Source organism: Drosophila ananassae, chromosome 3R, assembly GCF_017639315.1.
Source record: "Drosophila ananassae strain 14024-0371.13 chromosome 3R, ASM1763931v2, whole genome shotgun sequence".
Taxonomy (NCBI): domain Eukaryota; kingdom Metazoa; phylum Arthropoda; class Insecta; order Diptera; family Drosophilidae; genus Drosophila; species Drosophila ananassae.
The window spans coordinates 8,011,051-8,033,717 of NC_057930.1; the positions used below are offsets into that span (position 1 = coordinate 8,011,051).

The window sequence follows — 22,667 nt, forward strand, 5'->3', positions numbered from 1 at the left end:
TCAAATAAATTTTCTAATAAAAATTATGGAAACAGCACCAAGCATCTTTTAAAATAGCAAGGTTGTTGCAATTCCGATTGTTCAGTTATATGGCAGCTATAGGATGTAGTCGTCCTTATGAAATTTGGCAAGTCAGATTATTTTGCCCAAAATGAAATCTGTACCCATCTGTCCCATCTTTCTAACTGAAAAAACACCAAAGTTATGCCAATTCCGATCGTTCTATGACAGCTATAGGATATATGAAATTTTGTACATAAGATATTTTCCACAAATATAACATGTGTGAAAAGTTCCAACTTAAAAAACGCCAAAGTTATGGCAATTCAGGAGGTGATCAAGAATATGGACATGCATCAAGGATATGTCTCCTTTACTGCGTTGCACACTTTTGACCACAATTTTAATACCCTCTGCAAGGGTATAAAAAGTTATACAACATTTGGAAGCTAAAAAATATATATTTCTTGTGAGATTTTAGAAGAAAATCCTATTTGGTAACCTATAAATTGCTGGAAACTTTCAATTTTGATGCAAGTGGCATCGCCAGGTCCTGCCCCACAAGCTACTTTAGTTTATTTGCTCTTTCCTGTTCTGGTCGCCCACTTACCACAATTTGAGCACGGAATTCTTGACACATTTTTGTTATGGTCATGTAAAAGTCAACGGCAATGGCAATATAAAGGGCAAGACCATCCCCCCTCCACTCGCCTTTGGTGTCCGTAACAAGTTGGCGGCACTGTGCCACAAATGAGATTACGTATACGCAGCGTGTGAAGCTGTCGCCGGCCATTTGCTGAATAGGAGCGAATGGGGCACGGCAAAGTCTGAACTAAACGCCCCAGAAAGCAGACGAGAATACGGAATGATGTGTGCGTAGGAATAAAAGATCCAGGGCCCGGCTTTCTGTCCCGTTTACGCTTTTTTTGTGGGACACGCCACGCATGTGACCTGTCCCGTCTGCCGGATTTCGAGGATTCGTGGTGCTTCCAAGGGCAAACAAAAAACTAAAAAAAACGGACGACACGTGTTCGCCTTAAATATTTATTTATGTGGCAGCCGGTTTGCCCCAAATGCCAAGGCATAGTTTGGCAAAGATTCGCGAAAACTTTTGCCAATATTAAAAAATGTATTCGCGCCCTAATATCTTCTTAGAGTAGGAAAATCGCATTATGCTACCACAGCTTGAGTCTTAAACTTCAATAAAAAATCGGATCCCTTCAATGATTTAAAAGCAACTATTGAATGAATAGCTGGAGGATATCAAAAAGGAAGGTAAAGAGTTGAAGGTAAAGTGCGCTGGCAGTTAAGTTATAAGCAATTTATCTAATATGCAAACAGGATTGCTTTTCTATTCGATCTTCCTTTCACTTGTAATCGGAGCTGACTTGAGTTTTTAAACAGTTTCAAAAGGATATTGCAGAAGGATGAGCTTAAAGAATATAACAAAAAAGCGTAACTTGATGAAGTTAAGTATCAACTTGACTTGGAGATTATATCCTTGGAATTTCGTCAAAAGGATTAAGTGGATTCTATCAAAATTGAGATAGTTGGATAGGCTTGATAGCTTAATAGGTTTTTTAATGTTTACATTGCGGTATAATATGCGTAATATGTATGTATTTATTGTAATAACCTTCTTAAAGCAACAAAACACTATTCTTTTCAATCAATCTCTCGTTAAGCTTCTCGTGAACTCGTGGACTTCAAATACAAAAATACTTTAACTTTAGACTTCTTTTAACCTCAGAGTAATCCCCTGTGAAGACCAATGCTGCCATTTGCCTTTTAGCAAAAGGTAAGAGACTTACCTTGGCATTAACTTTAAAGCACCGACCATCAACCAATCCTTATCGAACGGCACGAGAGAAGGCTGGCAATTCCCTCCTCGCTCTAGAGGCCCTTGGCATTTAGGAACGCATATGCCGAAAAGCCCGGGAAGTGGATGAACCGGACGGAGTGAAGTGGAACCAAAAGGGAACATAAATCGCCCTGAAATCTGTGTCAGCACAAGGCGAACGGCGTCGAACGCAAAACGATTCCAAGCATTCGCACCCAGTACCATGGGAATCCGGATTCCGACCGCACAATGAAAGCCACGCCCACGTGCTAGTCACCAGCCCAGCCCCTTAGCCCGCCCCCACCGTCGGCAGCTTGTCAGTTTGATGCCCTGCAGCTGCTTGTGGCATATTCAAATGTGTCGGGGACACATAAAAAAACACGCTGCATGTTTAACGCCGCTCTCAAAGAGCCACAGGTGAGAAAGCGGGGAATAATGGACCCGTCGAGGTCAGTAAGTGGTCGAGTGCGTGAATACCCAGGAGATTAATCCAAATAGCTTTATGAAAAATAATCTCAGATGAGTCCAAAATACTTTGACTTTCGGTTTTTGGTAATGTTGGGAAGTATTACATTACTCGCCAGGACTCTGCGAGGAACGCTTCGCTAGAGGATACCCTTAGTACCCTCTATAAAAGTGCACTTTCGATGCAGAGGCTCAGGTCGCTTTCCATGATGGCGATGATGACAAAGCTCTGTAAGGCAGGTGAAGCAAAAGAACCTATCCATGCCACAGCAGGTGCATTGCATGCAACCGTTCTCCGGCATTATGTTAAGTGAAATGGAAAGCTATGAAAATGGAACGATGGATCTATGTTACGTGGCAAAAAAGCCACCTGGTGTCGTGCTGCAGCCTGCAGAGCACCTAATGAAGCCACCAGCTTGGGGCTTCGATCTGGGGCTGGCATTTTATTGGCAGCAGGAAGGTATGCCACCCAATCCTCAATTTCTTTATTCGCCAAACCACTTTTTGTCCTTAAGACATGGCATCTCATTTCACAGCTGAATGACATTAACATTTCCATGGCATCGTTACTGTTTAATAAATTTCACCCTTAAAGCGACAGGTTTGAACTGAAATATATTCAAAACTAAATTGAAATGATTAGCCTTGTTAGCAAAGTATAAATGGATTTATATTGATTTTCTATTGAAAGTAAAAACTTTGCGGTCAGATTCAATTTCAAAAGGTTATAAAAAATAAACGAAATCTAGTTGGGGGCAATTTGGGGGGAGAATCCTTTCAACAAAGTAAAACCCATTAAACTCCTCCACCAATCATTTCCGCAAATAAAACCGTTTCGCCGTCAATACGAAGTCAAGTTGAGTTACATTTTAAATTTTCATGGGCCACTTTAGCGAACGGTTGTCAATTTGCTTGGGGAAAGTGAAGCCATTAATTGTCCTGCTGCACGCCCACTCAAATTCCCCGACCTCCGGCAATCAAGGTTGCTCGGTGGGGGCTGGTTTGAATGGCTCGGCCTCACGGCCTCACGGCCTCCAACCCCTGCCCCTGCGATGGAACTGCCAATTGCGGCGACATTGAAGCTTGACCAGGACACGAACAACATAAACATCATGGATCCGGATCTCAAATGTGGGGATCTTGGGGCTCCATTTAATTGTTTTGCAGGACGCACGTGTTTTGCATGCCAAAGGGATTGCGGAGCAAAGCTCCTAATTTCGGCTTGTGGTTACGTTTTTGGCATTGCATCCACGTAGACGCGACCGCCTTTTAATTAGCCAACTCGACCCGGTCCAATGAACTAGCCATCGACACCGACACCGCGCCTGTCGTCAACGGCTGCGTCGCCTCGCCTAATTAGCCGGGTCCAGGTGTCGATTTGCGGGCGAGAATCGAGGCATCCACATTCTCTCTCTTACCACAAGCTACTAGTGGGTGTGGCAGCGATTCAATTTTGTTGCCAAAGAGCAAGCCAGAAAGAGAAAAAAATGCAAACTAAGCGCTTGGACTACGACGAACGTTAATTGTACTGCCAACGAAATGCAAATGGGTACAGTCACGAACCAAAATTCGGGTGGGAGTTGTCTACCTAGAGACCTCCCTGGAAACTTTTCATTTCAAGTTTTTTTCAAGTTCATTTCAAACTTTTATTTTAGATTTCAAGTCTTGTTTAAAGAATATTATATGAATGTCCACACAAAAATTGTTTAAATACCAGAACCTCCCACATGTTAACCCCTTTTTTCAGTGAGAGACCAGCAAACTACATACAAAAACGCAAAATTTACAATGGACAAAAGTACAGTCCCGGCAAGAGCTGAGCTTAAAACAAAGCTGCGTGCAAGAAGGCGCTGCTTTTTGGGGGAAAGCTGGCAAATTGCATGCGCTTGACCTCGCCGCGACTCTAGATGCTGGGCTGTGAGGTGCTGCCCTCTGGGCGGAGCCCCATTCTGTATTTTCGGTGAAGACGGCAGGCAGGCAGGGGCGGAGGCCGGAGCGTGCAATCACAAGAGGGGGCCTGGGCAGGAGCTGCGCTTGAAGGCATCTTTTGTGGCATGTGTACTCAAAACTGCGTGAAAAATTAGCTTCATTGCCAGTTGTGCTGGAACTGCGTTTGTGTGTGTTGTTGTGGCATGTGGCAGGCTGTTGCCGGTCGTTTCGCTCCTGTCCCGAAAGTTTTTCACTTTTTTCTCCATTCTTTCTATTCCTCTACGACTTTTCCATTTTTTTGGCTGCGCTTTTGTCATGACTGCATGCAGCAGCTGCATCTGGGGAGAAGCAGTTAGTTGGCACACATTTTGTGGCTTCGGCGCTGCCGCCGCCAAGAGGCAAGAGTGGCTAATAAAATGCCCCAAATTGCAAGTGCGTGCTGTTTTTCATGTTTCTCACTGGTGCTTTTTATCGAATCCGCCACTTTCTTTTGGCCAAGGGAATAAAGTCATAAATTTCAACCAAAAGTTGCGGATTTTAATATGAACTGGAAAGTTTCTTAGTTTCTTTTTTAATTTTATCCTATAATTTATTGATTTATTTGCACAGCATTGGAAATTTATATTAAAAAGCTGGTTGGAATAAATACTATTCACTTTCTGAGCATCCCATTGTTTCATTTCCTCTTTTGCTATTTTTATTGTACCTAGCTCTTGTGAGCATCCCAAGACTTTTGCATATTGTCTAACCCATTTGAAATCAACCAACTGCGCCAGAAACTTTTCCGCCATGGCTGGGATTTCGCAAATCCCGAACATAAAACCCATAAGAGACATACAGAATAACCCACAAAAATCAATGGGACATTTTTGCCATCTTTCAGCAGATTCAGCGGCGGCCCAAGTGCATGAGCCCTTTGCTTTCTTCGCCCGAGAGCAGAATTCAAAGAATTTCACGTCAAATCTGTTATCTGAGGGTGCTTGTATGGCTGAGTGTGTGGCTGTGTTGTTTTTGCATTTGTCATCGCAAAATGTTTACTGCTTACCCAGCAGCCAATTTGGAAGCAACACACATCTTGCTCCCCTTGTTCCATTTCCAAAAACCCCCAAAAGCCCACCCAGTGATGAAGGAAAGGAAAAAGTAACAAGGAATCGTAACTGAAAATTTATTGTAAGCCACGTGCGATTTCAAAACGGCAAACAAAGTGCATTGTGTGTGTGTGGGGTATGTGGGTTGTGTGTCTGTAAAAATCGTTGGGCCATGGAATTCGGAGAGCGGCAGGACAGGTGTGCCAGAGAAGACCACAATTGGGAATTTGTTGGTGGAAGGCGAAAAAGAAATTGCACCCTTGGGCAAAAGCAATTAAATTGTTTCAAATTGGAATAAAATTTCGGACAAGAGAACTGAACATTTGAAGTAATTAAGGCTACTCAATGTAATTATTTTTCATTTCCATTTCTAAGTAATTAAATTTATTAATCAACGAAAGCTAATAAAAGCTATTTATTAATAAAAAAAATAACAAAAACTAATGACTATTACACTTTGTTGCAGATAACTTTTCTGACAGGCAAACTTTTCATCAGAATGCAATTCAATAAGGAGAGGGTCCTTATGTGATGCTGCTTTTTGGAACCTGCTGCCATAATTTCTCTATTTTGTGTCAAGCTCTTCTAATATCAATGGATTTTGTTGCGACACATAAAATGGATTGCTAAATTTGAAACACAACCTACACAAAGTTGCTACAATCCCTGTTGTTGCTTTTGATTTCAATTTCAGTGTCTTTGTCCCAGTTCGATTTTGTGTTCAAATTGGAAACGGTGTTATGTGAACTAGATGGAGCATGCAAGCCCCAGGGAGAGAAGATGGCATGCGGCGGGGACGAGGACGACGGTAGACACATGGCCAAGAGAGGCGGAAATACAGCCTCAGGCTCGTTCAGGACAGAAGGAGTGGGACTGGGCAGTCAGTCAAGTGTAAGAACAAAGTACTCGAGGGCATATCCCAGTCTAAGCTTAAAGTGGGCCAAAATGAATCTGGCACCTGGTAGGCAGCTTCCATATTCGAGGGAAAACTCACCCAATAACCCACCCACCAGATCTCCAAACTACGGATATTGACACACATAAAGTAGCTTAGTGATTGACAAATAACAAATAGACACGTAACTAAGCTAAGCACCTGGCTGGCAGGGCAGCAAACATTGATTTGATTAACTTTCGACAATGGTCCGCAAGAGGATAGAGTCCAGGCCGAAAGGATTGTTCAAACCGAAATTGGATTAAAAGGGGTCACACCACAGAAGGCGGTCTGGGACGAAGGTTTTTCTATTCTTTCGAGTTAGAACTTCAAAATAGTTGGGTATTATTTGTATTTAATGATATTCTGAAAGCTCAACTTAAACAGAGTTCCTGAGAGGAATAAAAGCATGAGGAATATAAGAAACTTTTACCATTTATTATTTACATACATAACATATTATTTTTAGTTTATAATGATAAGTTAACTTGATTATTAATTCCCAGCAATTAGATCAATTAGAAGCAACTAGATAGTACCATTTACCTGGCACACGCGTCGTAAGAGTGATTTTTTTGAGTGGTACAGAAGCATTAAAAAGAAAATTATCCAAAATATTGTTTAAATGTTTTGTTTCAGTTTGGAAGTTGATACAAAAAGTAATTAGAAATTGACAAGAAATGTACCGAAAAAACATACATTTTTGCAGACTTTTTAAAAACTTCAAATCACTGAAGTTAAAGTTTCTGAAGTTTTCTGTTACTTGATTGACTTTTGAGAATACTTCCATGAATATTCGTCTTTACATTTTCGCCTCACGCATAATGGAAAGTTTTGGCTTCTACAAATTTAGAATTTTGTTATTGTTTCGTTTGTCTTTTAAGTCTGTTGAGAGTGGCAGGGGAAGGCAAGGCCAGCATCAGCATCCCTATGGCAGAATCCTGTCCGGTGCTGATTTGGATTCAGAGTGAGTATGTGCACCTCCTTGATTGTGTTTGTGGGGGAGAGTGTGTGTTCACTTGGTATTGGCCACTTGGGAATAAATATAATTAAAAGCGGGATTTCATTTTGGATTTTCTTGCCGCTTTCTTCTCGAAAGGGGTAAAATCTGATTGCAGAGTAGGATGGCAACTACGGAAAATCCCCAGCTTCAACTATGTGCTGTCTCTGGGTGTGTGTGTCTGTGTACATAATGTGTGTATGTGTGTGGGAACGCCAAGGATAAGCATCTTATGTGGCGGGGCCTCCGTGACTCAAATCTGCCCTGAATGGCTTCCACAGTAATAAAGTGGCAGCAGTTGAAACAGTTCGGCACGAGCGGTTCGAATGAAAACTTTTGCTCAGCCAGAGAAGAAAGATAAGACCGAGAAGCGGAATGGACTGCAAAATTGAAAGCGACTCTCTTGAAACGATATCATCACTCTATGCTGGGGCATAGAAACTCGAAACTCGTAAAATCACTTTCATATTCCGGCGATAAAGTTTAACTCGCCCGGACTGCAAGCTCAAAGCTAATTTTACTCAGCGCCAACCAACTTTTCTTTAATCTGAATTCAAGAGCTACACGAGCTAAAAAATAAAGCCCCTCCAACATGACTCAGTTTTAGTTTCGCTCATCAGCGCTTTCACTTAACCAAATAAAGTCGAAAGGAGGCGAAGGCCTTGCATTGTCCTGAGAGCCGAACAAAAAAGCTCTTGGACAGCTCTAGCCTAATCTGGAGCAGAGTTTCCGTAGAAATGTCGGGCATAAATCATTGGAACGCACATTCAAGCAAAATCAGTGAGCGAAATGGAAATTGAAATTCAAAGAGCATTCCACATATTTAATGCCTTGCACACGCCATTCAAATGCGGCCCCAGGATGATACCGAAAATGAAAACGGGGCCGAGAGCCGGGCCAGCAGGCCGGACTAGGCCCAAAACTCAGATCCACAACTAACAATTTATGCGCTCCGTGTGCGTTATTTATGATGCGAGCAATTTTGAGGGCGCTGCAAGATGAGCGGTGTCGGCACAAAAAATGGCACAAACTTGCTATAAAATAAATTAATCTGCCGCACAACACTTGTCAAATGGGCGGGGCCCAGCCACCCCCGCCCAACCACCGGCAGTGTATAGTCTGGCTCATTTGGAGCGCCGTCGTCATCATCATCATCTGGCGATGATGATCTGAAGCCTCGGGAGCAGCTGGCAGGGCATTGTCGTCGCCGCTCCTTGTTGGTCCGCTTTCCTTCCGACCTTGTCTTGGTTTCTTTTTTTTGAGCTGCAATCAAAAATACTAGGTACGTGGAAGGGGTATATAAGAAATGGGAATGGGTATGCATAATAAAAACTGCTTCTTCATAAAAAATATAAATACAATTGGGTTGAACATGTAAATGGATAGAGAATGTCAATATAGTTTCATTGCACCTCTCTGCTAAAAATCCCAATAATAATCCAAATCACTAACAAAAAAATTGGAAATAAAGGGTATTCTATGGTTTCCATTTTGTTAAAAAGTTGGCTTCTTAGATTCGTTTTTTAAGGGGGTTTTTGGTTCAGTGTCAATGCGACCATTGTTTCGCAGCTTTCGACTCAGTTCGTGATTTTTCTTGGGCTTCCCTGGCGGCTACAGTCCTTCCCCACCACCTACTCAGCCCGTATCCGCTGGCCTCCCGCTCCCTCAAGTCTTCACACCAAATGTGTTTACTTCTGCGCCATTTATCTTGCTTTGGCGCCTTGCGACTACAATAAGCGAGTTTGTGGGAGGGGCGGAGAGGCCAGAGGTAAGAGGTGCCAGAAGAAGAGGTCTGCCCTGGCTTTCTTTCCGTTTCTATTCTGTTTCTCCTATTCTGCCGCTTGCCACTTTTCGTTTCCGCTGAATGCGAAAAGTCAGAAACAAAATTCCAAAATGCCGCTTTCCCTGTCACTTTCCCTCTCGCTTCCCGCAGGACAATTTCATTTTCGCTGCATAGTTTGCCTGACGCTGGCTGCGTTTAATGGAAGGCGAGTGTTCACTAGACGGATTATAATTTCGGGCCACGCGAATTAAATATGCAAACGAGCCACGACTCTGCCTGATTACTGGAGCGGATTTGTTGTGCGGAACAGCCTGTGTACCGAATTCCGTGGCCTACTTTTTGGCGGTTATGCAATCCGCTTCCCCCTTAGCGTCCATGAGGAATTTCAACATCCGGGGGATGAATTAATAATTCATTAATTGTTTAATTGATCGGTGTCAGCCGGATGGTGTAATCTGGTCTGGTCAGAAGTTTGTGCGGTAAGTCCTCTAGTCCACCGGGACTTTGTTGGCTTAGTGGTAGCTGCCACTAAGTCGCTAGTTAAACACAGCATAAACAAACTGCCGGTTACTCTGACACAAAGCCACCATCAAATGGATCAAACTAAAGCCACTTGCGCAATAGCGCTCACAATAAATGCACTAAGAGAATATATTATACAATAATTTAGAAGATAGAATAATAATGGCATTTTTAGAAGATGGCTTCTGGGATGAAATATTTAATGGTTAACAAAAAGTCATTATTTGAAGTGAAATAATCAACCTAAATAAAGTATCTTTAAGTGTATGACACATGACTCAATGCAGTTTTATGTGATTGGCGCACATTTCAAGGCTCTTGTTCGGGGCCTCTGCCAATATCCATTGATAATAGCCCGCCGAATGACCGTAACTGGGTTGAGCCGAGCGTAAGCAGGCATTCACTTTTCCATTCTTTCATTAATCAGGCCCGGGGGCAGTACAATTTGTTGGCCAATCAGCCCCACGTCAAAAGCTCTTTTTCGCCCGCCCCTCCCGCAAGCTTAGACAGAATTTTAAAGGGCCAGAACAAGTGAAAAATGTTTTCGGCCGCAATTTGACATCGGCAGCTGCCAGCTGGCAGTGACAGTGATGCACTGGTCTATGAAGTGTCCGGAATATGCCACGAAAAAATGCTGCACCTAATGGCGGGGTCAGCATTCATATTTATTAACTTGCCCAGCAATGGAGACCCTGACCTGGACTGCCTTTGGGCAAAAGGATGTGAGATACCAATACGGACACGGACACGGAGCGTATGGAGGCCGTCAGCAACTATTACTGACCTTGCTGACAAATCTCATTTCAATCAACTGGGCGGAGTGGGGAGGCGATTGCGAAGGAAATGCGGAATGGGTATCAATCAATAGCCATTGATTCGAGCCGGTGGGCGGGGCAGGTCTCGCTGGCGCCAATTAAGTGCCCATAAAAAACGAGCTCGAGCACCGAGCGCTGCCAGTTTGCGCTTGTTGCCCGATTGTCTCAACAGCCCGTACACGTGTGGGTCTGTAGTGGTGTCTGGGATGTACTTGTATTTGTGCTCCGGGATCTCCAAGGGCTCTTTAAGGGAATACAAGCTCCACTGATTTCAAAAAAATCTTCACAAGTTCAGAAAAGTGCCTTCAATAGATAAAAGTCATGTCATTTTTATTTGAAGTTTTTATCAAAATTTAATATGATGCATATTATTATTAAAGATTAAAGATAATACACTACATTTTCACTAGAGGAATCTTAGGCAATTTCGTAACTTATAAATAATATATAATAATAGGTTGGCCCCCAATTCAAAATACTCTCCATTAAGTAAGTTGTGATGCCGAAAACTCATGCTTCATAAGTTATTCAATATAATAAACTTCTAATGATACGAATTAATGACCCATTTAAATGAAAGCTTATATATATAACTAGCTGAGTCCAACTCTCCCCTATCAGTGTAGCGCAAACCTGCCCAAGAAACCAGTCACTTTCAAGTACTTCTCAGAGTTGCTAGACTGCTCTAAGGGGCGGCGATGGGGGAGGAGAGGCGGATATGCAAACAAGGAGGTTTCTGTTTCGAGGAGCCGTGTGTGGGGCAAGGGGATAGTGTGAAAGAAGTGTGTCAACCGACGAGAGTCAACATAGGTCTCATGTTGTGCAGTGTTGCATACTTTTTTGGCGCTTCAAATGTTTGCTCGGTTTCGGGCAGCGGTGGGCGTGGCCACAAAGACCCGGATTCTGAGTCCAGACCGGCATTAAATCAGCTTTGAATATCTGTTGCATTCCCACTTAGAGTTATGCAGTCAAAAAGCAAATGCAATTAGCAAATGGAAGAGGAAACGGGACTATTTGGATAGCTTTGGAGGTAATGTAATCAGCTTAATGAACCACCAGATAGTCATTTTTTACCTTTTGAAACCCACTTTTAGATGAAAGCAAGCATCCATACAGTAATTTGTGTTTAGCACATGCAACCACCTCCTGTTTCCCTTATTCCCTTATTCGTTATTTAAAGCCTAATGTTTTAATTGAATACATCGGAATAAGGACTGCTGATTCGATTTGGCTGGAAATTATCAATTCAATTACATTGCAATGAAAATATTTTTCAAATCGGCTTATTAATGATAAATTATGTATGGCAACGTGTCAGCAATGATTATCATATGTGTCTGAAAATCTGAAAACGGCTAAAAACAAATAATGAAATAAATGGCCAAAAATGTTTTTGTCATTTCTGTTGTTTCATTTTAGATTTTTTGTAAAAATGGAAATGGAATTGAACTCGGGCTAAGGCCCTTAAGTATATTTATTTTTAGACTCCAGTCATTGTCCTTTCGGGCCTAAGCCTGCCCCAAGGGTCCTCAGACTCCATTGATTTTGCACCCATCCCGGCACATTGACCTTTTCCGCCCACAGGAGGCCGCAAAAATGAAGAGGAGCGAGCGGGAAATGGGCCGAAACAGGACGAGGCTGGTCAACAGCTGCCCTCGGGCAGGTAAAGACGTAATTCGCAAATTGACTGACAATCATAGGGAATTGCGGGGTGTGAATCGCCTACTAAGCTCTCGAGCAGTTTGCATGTATATTGGGTTAAGCACAAAGTCGAAGCTTCCTAAGCAGATTTGACAGTTTGTTAGGTTGCTCTGGGCCAGGATGCTTTTTCATCCGGTTAACGGGTATACACTCCAAGCGCCACGTTTTTATGTCTGTAATTTCAAGTTTTTTATTTTCCGCATCACCTTCCCCTGCATTTGTCGCAATGTCTCTTACTCGGAATTGCACACTTTATGGCTGACTCTAAAACAGAAGGGGGACGAACTCGCTTATTACTTTAAGTAGCTTCTAAGCTGGCAAAAACGAGCTAGACAACAAAGAAGCTGCAAAGGAGCTGAAAGGGAGAGCCAAAAACTGAAAACAGAGACCGTTTAAAGTCGCCACAAAGGCGGCTAAAAATCAGTCCAAAAAACGTGCCCAGGATATAACATTTTTATAGCAGAGAGTCCTCTGTTGGCACTGCCTTTGCTGGCGCTCATCCTGCAAGCTCTCTCGATATTCAGTACACTCCGTTATCCGGTCATTTTACGCAGTCAAAACTGTCTTATTTCATTGTTTATTATTTTAAAAAAATTTGACATAACATTTTTAAATAAATGTTTATCTTGTACAACCAACATGGATTTGATAAAAGATAAAAATTATCTTATCTCTTCAATACTCAAATCCTTACATTTTCAGTTCCTTTAAAGTGATTCTGCTAGTTAACAGTAGCTAAGACACAAACCATGTCAACGTTTAAATATCGCATGAGAGTATATCAGTTGAAAAACGGTTTCAACTAAAATCATCTTATGATTTTGAGGCCTTATAATCAAAGTTATTTTTTTTTTATTTAAACCTTTTCTTCTTTTTTTTAAACTGTCTTTTTACCACCAGGTTAGTAAATTCATATATCTTACAATGCTGAAAATATTTCAAAAAAAACTCATATTTATAATAATGTGAAATTCTAATCATAATATTCACATTTTCCACTTGACTCAAGGCAATAACAATTTGAAGCCATCATATTGCGAAGGGGAGTATTCAAAACGCCGGCACCCAAAATGTAATTTCCTCAAACATAATAATTATAAATATTATTCCAATTTTTCATGCCCGTCCCGCTGCCGTTGCCGAACGGCTCTCGAGAAAAAGTTATCCACTCATCTCGCGTGTCTAACGAGCATAAACGAGCCACCAACTCACGCAGACAAGGCCAAGGAAAATGGCTAATGCGTGTGTGGGTGGTGGTATGGGAACCGTTCAACCCGTCGGTAGACAGCTGTTGCTGCCACGCCCCCACTGCCCCGCGAAAGCACCCAAAATCTGAGGAGTCATTCGGGTAGCTGATTCCCGTCATCTTCTGGTTTATATTTTTACGGTATTTTAATTTAATGCCTGTTGACATTTGGTTACACGCTTATGGCTGCTCCCGTCAACAACAATGTCCTGCGCCCACACCTTTTACCGTTCTGCGCTCTTCTGGCCCAATTACGCAACTTTCAGGCAATGAGGTTGCCTCGACAGTTGTTGCGCCAAATTTGGCTTGAGATAAATTGTTTGGTTTCCCTCCGCCTCCTCCTTGGGAGGAGGTCCTTTTCCCATGACTAGCTGATGGGACACTTGTGGTTGAGTGGCTCGGTGGTCCCGGCAGAGTCGCAAAGCTTAATAATGTTTTTCGTATGCATGACAACGACTGTAAATTGAGTTGCACAGCAGAGCCTGTGAGGAGTGGGCGGCGGTGGGTTCTGGAGGTGCTGAGTTTGCTCATTAGTCCAATTTTTCGGACAGTCACGAAAAATGTTTGCAATAACAATGGCAAACAAAGAAAAATGTCCGACAAATCCAATAAGGAATTCTTCACTGAAAAGTGGAATGTAGACTTCCATATTGAGAGATTCCAACATTCATGTCTTTTAAATAAGTAAATCCTTTTACTAAACTTTCCCAACCTTTGACTGATAGGCCATCAATGGTTTAAATAATAAATAGAATAAAAAGCATTTTTATTAAAACCAAAAATAAAATGTTCCTTAGATATTCGAAAGGAACAACTTCGATATAATCCCCATTGACGCAAGATAACTCTAAATAAAATAGACTCAATGCACTTAAATATTCGAAGCTTTAAAGCTGCACTTGACTGAAAAATAAAAATTGACCTAAAAGTCAAGGGAACGAAAATTTACAAAATATGCAGATTGACCAAATTACTGAGGAAAATTGCATTGGAAGGCTAAGCGAAAAGGTTGAAATGTTGGTAATTAATCACTTTAGGGAGAATGAATGTTACTTGCTTTTTGGTCACACACTCTCACACAGGCCCCAAGGCAAAGGCCAAGTGACGGCATTTGGCCATAAAAATCATAAGCCAAGTTAAGTCAGATTTGTGTCAGAGGAGGAGGAGAGCCCACAAGGAGCTGTAGCCACGGGCTGTTGCACATGAAAGTTAACCTCATAAGCCATTTAATTGATTTATATGCGTTTTAATGAAGCTGCAAAACAGCAACGGCAAAGCAGCTTAGTCACGTATACGTGGTGCCTCCACCCGTGAGCGTGTAAAATGCATTAATTGAGCGTAATTAATATCAAAATGATTGCCTCAAGGATAAACCGCTTACCCCACCTGTATTACTAGCCGTGTTACCTGCATCACGTTACCCACAATGTGCTATTGAAAATTTAATCAACTACATTTTCGGTCTCAAATTTCAGTAATTTCGGAAAATTTTGATTAATATTTCCACTCCACAACCCGTCCGACCCAAATATGCAAAATGGCAGTGTTCTGCAATTATTGCCGGCAACAAGGAAACAAATTAGCTCTTGACCACGGGAAAACCAGCCGAATTATGTTGATTTGTTTGCCGTTTTCCGAAATATTTGGAATATGCCATCACAGGATATGAGGTGGGGCATGATTTATGGAGGAGAGTGAAATTCTATATCAGGATAACGATGTTCTAATTCCCATTAACATGTACATGCTGGGCAGAAAATGGAAATGAGTGGGATTAAATTGATACCATAGAGGGGATTAAAAAGGTGAACAAGTCAAATTAAATTGAAGCTGAAACTGGTATGGAGACTTAAACAAAATATTTTTTTGGAAAATATAAACACCTGTGTAGGATTATTCATGAGTGGCAAAGACCAAGATACAAGAATTTCTCTACAAATTTCTAACAAATAAGTTTTCCTATAGTAATAGTTTTCCTTCATATCATGATGAAATTTAATATATAAAAAGGACTTTCATTGGCAACGACAAATGCAGAGACCACAATGACAACATCTGAACCCACAGAATTTACATACCAATATGGTAAGCCCAGGACGAAAAACAAGTTAAGCTAAAAAGCGTCAAAAGTATGAACAGACACACTCGCACTCGCACACAATCATCTAGACATCTCGGTTGAGAAAAAAGAGAAAATAACTAGGAAATTTTTATTTATACAGTTGCCAGGTTTTTGGGTGTAAAGGGACAAACAACGACGACAACGACGACAGACAAAAACAACAGGAGCAACAAGAACGTCCTGCGGATGCAAGGACGAACCCAAAGAAATGCAAACAACAAACAGAGAAACTAAAAGCGCATTTCGAAAATCGAAAAGACCCGAAAGAGCCACAAAATATGCAACCGCAACAAACCATCTCAAAAGCCACGCCCCCACAAATTCAAGTATGTGTGTGTGTGTCAGTTTGTATGTGTAAGTGTCAGTATGTGTGCGTGTGTGTATCTAGCACGCAATGGCAACGAGATAAATGCACGGAACGCGCACAATTAAATATTCAGAGCGAATATTTTTTGTCGGTTTTCGCCAGTTTGGCATTGCTGTTGAGTACCAGGCCAGCCAAGCAGGCAACTAACCAAAAAACTGAAGTACAAATTAAAGGTAAAAGGGCAAATACTCTACCAATGCGGGTCCCTAGGCTATAAGTTTTGTAAAATAATTATTGGATCCTTTAATAAGTAAATAAAACTCTAGTAATTGAAATACAAAATATTTTTAAAATTTAAAATATGTATTATAAGGGTATCTGTAATAGCCTTTGGTAATAAGTACCTCAAAGTTGAAAGTTACTTTCGTAATTTTTGCTTTAACACGTATTCAGACAATGATAAGCTTTAGTCAGATTTGGGGCGTCAGTTTTTGGAAACATAAAAAATTTACTATATAGCACACGGATTAGGGTAATTAAATACATTTTAACTAAAACTGTGTTCATATTTTATGAAGTAAAGCAAAAATTAAGGCTCAGGATTTTCTATTCCTTTAACCACACCTTGTGTCGGAGGCTTTTCTAGGACTTTGTGGATTGAAATGAATATTCCCGGCGGAGGCTTTGTTATAAAACACATGGGGGTGCCAAAGCTGCTTGCGGTGAATGTGAAAAGAGTTGGAAATCGGAAAAGCGGAAAAGCAAACAGGCCTGTCAGGCCTACAGGTGCAGGGATTCCTCTGTTCCTGTGTGCGGGTACTCTACTTCGAAAGGAAGAGGCTCTCAAATGTCGATGACAATGACGGCGATGGTGACAGCGATGGCGATGGCTATGGTATGGCGGTTGCGGTTTCCGTTTCCCGTCGGCGAAAGTCGGAGTTTCCTAAGCCAACTGTATGGCGTCCATTTGGCCGTTATCAGTCGTTAACACATACAATTTTGCTTTGATGCCTTTGGGGGGCCATTTCTGGATATTTGTGTATCCATTTTGTGTGTTGAAGTTTTCCCATTTAAATGCGACAACTTCCTGGCCCTTGAATTGACATTGGTACACCAACTTGGCCATTTCGGGTTTCGGACCTAACAGGGAAAAGTTACTCGAGTGCATTTCCTGCAGCAAAATGTTGCATTTCCTTTGCCCCGGCTCTGAACACAGGGAACTGGACACTGGGCAAAGTTTTCGGACTAAACTTATTCGGATTGTGATGATTAAGTGGGCCAATTTCGGTCTGGCCTGTGACGTAGCTAAGCCAATAAGGCTTGGCTAAAAGTAATCTACTCGGCTTCGATGTAAACAAGCTTAGTTGGAAGCCGCAACAAAGCCCCAAAAACAGGATATGCAAAGTATGGATATGCAATTATTTTCCACGCTGCTTAATGCTTTAATTGCATTTTCCTAACAGCCCTTGAAGGGATTCTCCAGCTAGCTGCAGCTAGCTGTTGGATGAATAGCGTCTCATATTTTCATTATTATTACTTTCCAGCTCTGGCATTGGAAAGGGCACAAATATGAACACACACATGGGCAGACATAAGCAGGAATAACGAAGTAGTGGAGAGGTCCAGTTTGTAGCTGCACCAGGGCGTATACGTAATTTGCATTACAATGAACCCGCCGGCTATCCAACTCACCTCCTGGCCCCTTCCCGTACCCCTTTTTGTCGTTTATTGCTGCAAGGTGTATAATTTTGATAGCAATTCTACAAAGGGCAGGGTACTGCGGTCGGGTATGGTTTTTCGGGGATGGAGATGGGCGATTGCTTGCTGGTGAACGCTGCATTTCAATTGAAATAACAATAATTGTTTGCAGCAGCCAGTGGGGCAGCAATCCCTCGACTCGCCCCATCCCCTATCCCTTGGCCGCCCACCCTTTGTATAGCTTTGTTTTGCGGCTTGGCAATTCTTGCTCTTCTGGCGCTTTCGTCTCCCTGGATCGTCCCTCTTTCTCCACAGGATGCATGGAAATGGCAGGAGCGGATGTCGAGTGTCAGTGACTGCCACTCCCCACCAGGTTGCCCTCCGGCCAAGCAGCTATCTATGCCTTTGTGGCAGGCACTCAGTCCAAAGTGGGGGATATATAAAAATATATATGTATTTATAAGCAATTAAATTTAAAATGCTCGACTATTTAAGTGACTGTTTCAGGACAACCATTTGTACTATCCTCCAATTTAAAATCATTTAATTATAAAGTGGAACTAAGTACTGTGTCGAGTTCCCGAGTCACGTAATCAGTGGCTTATCTTGGCCTATTGTTGCGAATTCCAGGACTTGCCTCTACTTTGGCTGTCAAACTGTTTTTTTTTTCTACTTCACGCTCTAAGTGATTTTCAATTTTGAAGCGCGTCAGATGGCAGGGGGAGGGTTTCCTGGAAAAAAAACTACTTGGAGAATGTCAAGGGCTACGGAAAAAGTTTCGTCCCGTTCACCTGCCGGGTTATGGGGTAAAATGAAAAAAAAAGCAAAAAATATGTCTTGCATAAAAAGTTTTTAATTGCCAAAAAGTACCAACGAAAGCTGAAATTGTTTTTTTTTTGGTAATTAGTTGGGCGAGCTTGAAGCTGCAAATTAAGGCATAATTATGCAGAGGCAGGGACTCCCATCAAGGGACTTGCGACACTACCGACATCCTCAATCCTCTGAAAAAGAAACTTCAGGCATCTCAAAGTCTAACCACAACAATTGGCCAACAAGTTGTCGCTGGCCAACTGCTCTGACAACAAAAACAAACCAAAAAATACAAAATATTTGCTTAAAACATAAACTTAGCTCTCATGGCGAAAATGAGCTGGAACACGCGGCAGAAAAACGACATGAGTCCTGTGGAACAAGTGGCAAACGTGAAACACTCAAGGGAAACTCACTCAAAATCTACGAATGGCGAAAAGAGCATCGACAATTGCAGCTGACTGGCATTCTTGGACTCTCGTATTCTGGTCATAGACCATTTTCCACCATTGTTATGCCAGATTGCTGATGGCTCGAGGAAGGAGTGCTGATGGCTGAGATGCAATGACTGGATCTGGGGTGGAGGGGCGCGAGGACATGACTGATAAGCGTGGCAGCGGAGCTGTCAAAGGTCGTGATTGATGCACACAGGTTGTAGTTTTCCACGAGGACAGTGAGCACGAAGTGTGAATGACGGTCAAGCACGATTGAGACATGAGTGTCAGCATCAAAGTTTGCCAGAACAATAGGTACATTTATATATCAGAGTAATTTTTATTCTAGAAAATAGTTTAAATTTTGAATATATTAATGGCTCTTAGTCAAATTAAATATATAACTATTAAACACACTAAAGGTACATTTTTTCAGTACCTTTTCAATGTTTAACTTTTAACTTACTTCGTAAAAATCGTAAATTTTCTCTTCTATTTATTCGAATATTTTTGGGAATTGGTTCATGAGTAAAATCCTTACTGTACGCTAATTGCCGTTGGTCTTTCACCTTTGCCACTGTCAGGTCTCTAACTGTAAACGATGTTTCCTCGATGAAGCTCAACTGCAGTCACACGTGTAGGCACACAAAGTGCACACACTCCTACACCCTACAGCGACTGCACGGAAATACAAAAATCCACACATATTTACAAAACATGGCCAAGAACACCAATAAAGCAAGTGCGCGTGTGGTGGAGCTTGAGTTCCCGGCAGGAGGTTTGTTTTTCGCAGGCTCTCTGGGCCACTAATGTCGCTTTCTTGCTCTTTTTTTATTCCTTTGCTGCTGCCCACCCGCTTGGCCTTCGGCACTTTGTCAATTCACAAACAAAAACGAATTGCACACAGGATTATCGAAGGACTCGCACACGCATGTGTGCACCTCTATGTGCTCAGGTACTCACTTTGCATTTCAGGACCTCGATTTTTTATTCCTTGGCTGCACAGTAGGAGCGCCAGAATGGAATATTGTATAAGGTCACGAATACACCAAGAGTTATGAGGTTCGAAGGGCCAACAAAAAATATCTGGGATGCGGCAACTTTAAATTTGGAGCTAACTGGGAACTATAGGTACTTTTTCATTATCCATTGTTGCCGAAAAAACATATTACTAGTGTAAAAAGTAGCATTTTGTGTGTGTGTCTCGCAGGTGGAAATAGTTATATTTTGATATAAACGATGACTGAGGGATTTTTCGAAAGGCCCAAGCTGCCCTGCGGCGGCGGTATCACGCCCAGACCCATCTACCAGAAACTAATGATCGAAAACCTGACCATTATCAGGCCTCCAATCCTGAAGATTTTTTATTGGGAGAACTTTGATATTTCGGGGTTTGTTTGAAAACTTATTGAATGTTATCCAACTGTTTGGAACCCTATCTTCAGATTAAATAGAAAGTTACGCTCGAACCGCGCAGAACATGAACACATTATTGCCGTGCCCGTACGCCAGATCCACAGTCAGCCCCTGAAGATGATTTTCTGGATGCGGAATCTCTCTGACAAGGAACTAGAACTTTCTTTGAAGCGTCTACAAAACTGTCAGTGCCAACCACTGCAGACACGAGTGGGATTCAACCAGTTCCGCCAACTCTTCCACTGCCCTCATCGACGGCTGCTCCAAGTGAATCAGGAGGCCATGAAAATCAAGCCCGATGAAGTCGTGGCCCTTACGGTTACGGCCTACTTTTTCCTTTACGGTGAGCATTTGCTCACCTATGAGGTCAGGTAAGTGTTCAAAATACTCAACCATTCTAAGAGAAAATGAATATTTTCAGCACTGGCGATCACCGGAAGTTCCTTTGGCATTTCAAGCTAGAGATCTCGGCCTTTGACCCCGAGAAATGCCTTCTCACGAAGGAACTCATTCCGGTGAACATAAGAAACTACTACCATGTGACCCAACCTATTTGGGTGCAGAACATCACTATGCAGCACCTGACATTTTCTTTTTCTTCGAGGGATCGTGGTATGAAGCTGCTCAACATGAGTCTCACCGTTCCGAGGCAAAGCGTGTGGCCTCTATTGGTGGACTATCGACCTTTGGACTACGAAAATGAGGTAACAGTTTGTAAATAAGTATGTATCATCCTATAACCTATTGAATAAACTCTTTTAGGCAGAAGTTCTGCTTTCCTTCGAAAACGCCAAGGCTCGCTATAAAATCAAGGCTCGGGGCGTCCTGGCAGATGACAAGGAGGAAACGGATATGCCTTTAAAGGAGCGGGAGTGTGTCGACTTCCTGCATGTCATCTATCCCAACCGCGTCAGTTTCGAGGTCTGCCTGCGGGAGGATCGAACTCAGCTTGTGAATGTCCACAACTACGGACAAAAATGTATGGAGTTCCGCTGGCAGAGGTAGGGCAGTAGATTCCCAACTGGAAGGGCAGCAATATCTGATCCTTCTAATTTCCAGCTACATCATCAACGAATTCTTCTCGGTGGTCTTCAATCCGCCCACATTCCGGCTGAAGGGTCACCACTCGAAGCTCTGTGAGATCAAGGTGTCCGTTTTCGACCGCCTGGTGCATTTCCGGCGCATTCCTATTGTGCTGGAAGTGCACCGCATTCTGGACCGCGCCACCCTGATCGCCAAGGCGGAGCTGGAGGAGATCGAGTCCATTGACGATCCCAAGTGGAAGGAGGATAGCTACGTGGAGCACGTTTATCTACATCTAAACATCCGCACCATTGTGAAGCCCGCTTCGGAGGCCAGCGATGAGTTGGACGCTGCCGATAAGATTGATCCCACCGCCGGCCCAGTGCCCTGCAGCCAGTTTGGTCATGGCAGTGGGTTGCCTCCCGGATCGGTGTCCTCACCAGCAGCTGGAGCCGGAGGGGATGGACCTCCGCCAGCGCCAGTGCTGTCGCCAGCCATGATCGAGGAGCAGCGAAAGGAGGCGGAGCGCAAGGAGACCATCTCCCGGCTAATGGCCAAGAACAAACTCAGTTCCAACGAGGTCATAGAGCTGAGCATGGCCATTGACCAGCGAATCACCATCTTCGAGAAGCTCTTCTGGAAATATCTCAGCAAGTCCAAATTCATGCGCATCAATCCGGAGCGGAAGCGGGTCAAGGCTGTGAAGACATATGAGCAGGTGATTGCCTCCGATATAGAGCAGAATCCGGACAATAATTCAGAAACCGATAGAAAGTAAGTGAAACCGTTTAATTAATTTTATTTGTTTTTAAGCGGCATTCATAATGAAACAGTTTTAATTTCCCATGATTTAATTAATTCAATTTATAATTTTTACTCTTCTTTCCAGCCACATTATTGAAATTGTTTCCCGTTTAATGCAGGAAGCCATAAACGACCTGGCCAAGAACTGGGTCTTCATTCCGGCGCAGTACTACGACCGCCATCCTTAAGTGTTCCCACCGTTAACTAAATGCATTGCACCACCATTTTTCGTCCATTTTTTATTGGTTTTCCTGGTTTTGGTAAATTCCTTGCATTCATTCCGTTTGTGTGTTGTCCGCACCGCGAAATTTATGTAAGATTTCGCACGACCTGAGAGCCAACGCCTCGCCTTCCGTTTTCGCATTTTGCGAGAATTTATGTGTCTGTGCGGGCAGCCTTTTAAGGGTTTCCCCGTGGACAGGGGGCGTGACAGGGGCGCAAAGAAATGGTCAGACAATTCGGGCGGAGTATTTATGTTTGGCACTTAGGTTGGGTGTGTGGGAAAGCCAGCAAGTGGTTATTTGTTCAGCAACTTCCACAGGTTTTCTAATCAGAGTTAATAAAAGATGAATATATATTTAAATTAATCGTCATAAAAAAGCATAATTTTGCTGCAACATTAATTCTGAATTAGATTGCGACAACATAAAAATATAATTCAAAAGTAACGTTCTAAACTGCGCCCTCTGTCGTCAACAGAATCTACTACAGATCAGTGTTGGTAAATTTT

At 42.5% G+C, this 22,667-nt stretch overlaps 1 protein-coding gene across 1 annotated transcript; it reads left to right on the top strand.

Annotated features, from left to right (window-relative positions):
- Positions 1-19,846: 19,846 nt before the first annotated feature.
- LOC6505370 lies at positions 19,847-22,161 on the top strand. The gene is made up of 6 exons (XM_001964827.4): positions 19,847-20,085; positions 20,140-20,481; positions 20,532-20,814; positions 20,873-21,111; positions 21,170-21,907; positions 22,023-22,161. Exons 1-6 carry the CDS (start codon positions 19,934-19,936, stop codon positions 22,123-22,125), a joined length of 1,857 nt encoding a protein of 618 aa, XP_001964863.1. The 5' UTR covers positions 19,847-19,933; the 3' UTR covers positions 22,126-22,161.
- Positions 22,162-22,667: the final 506 nt, after the last annotated feature.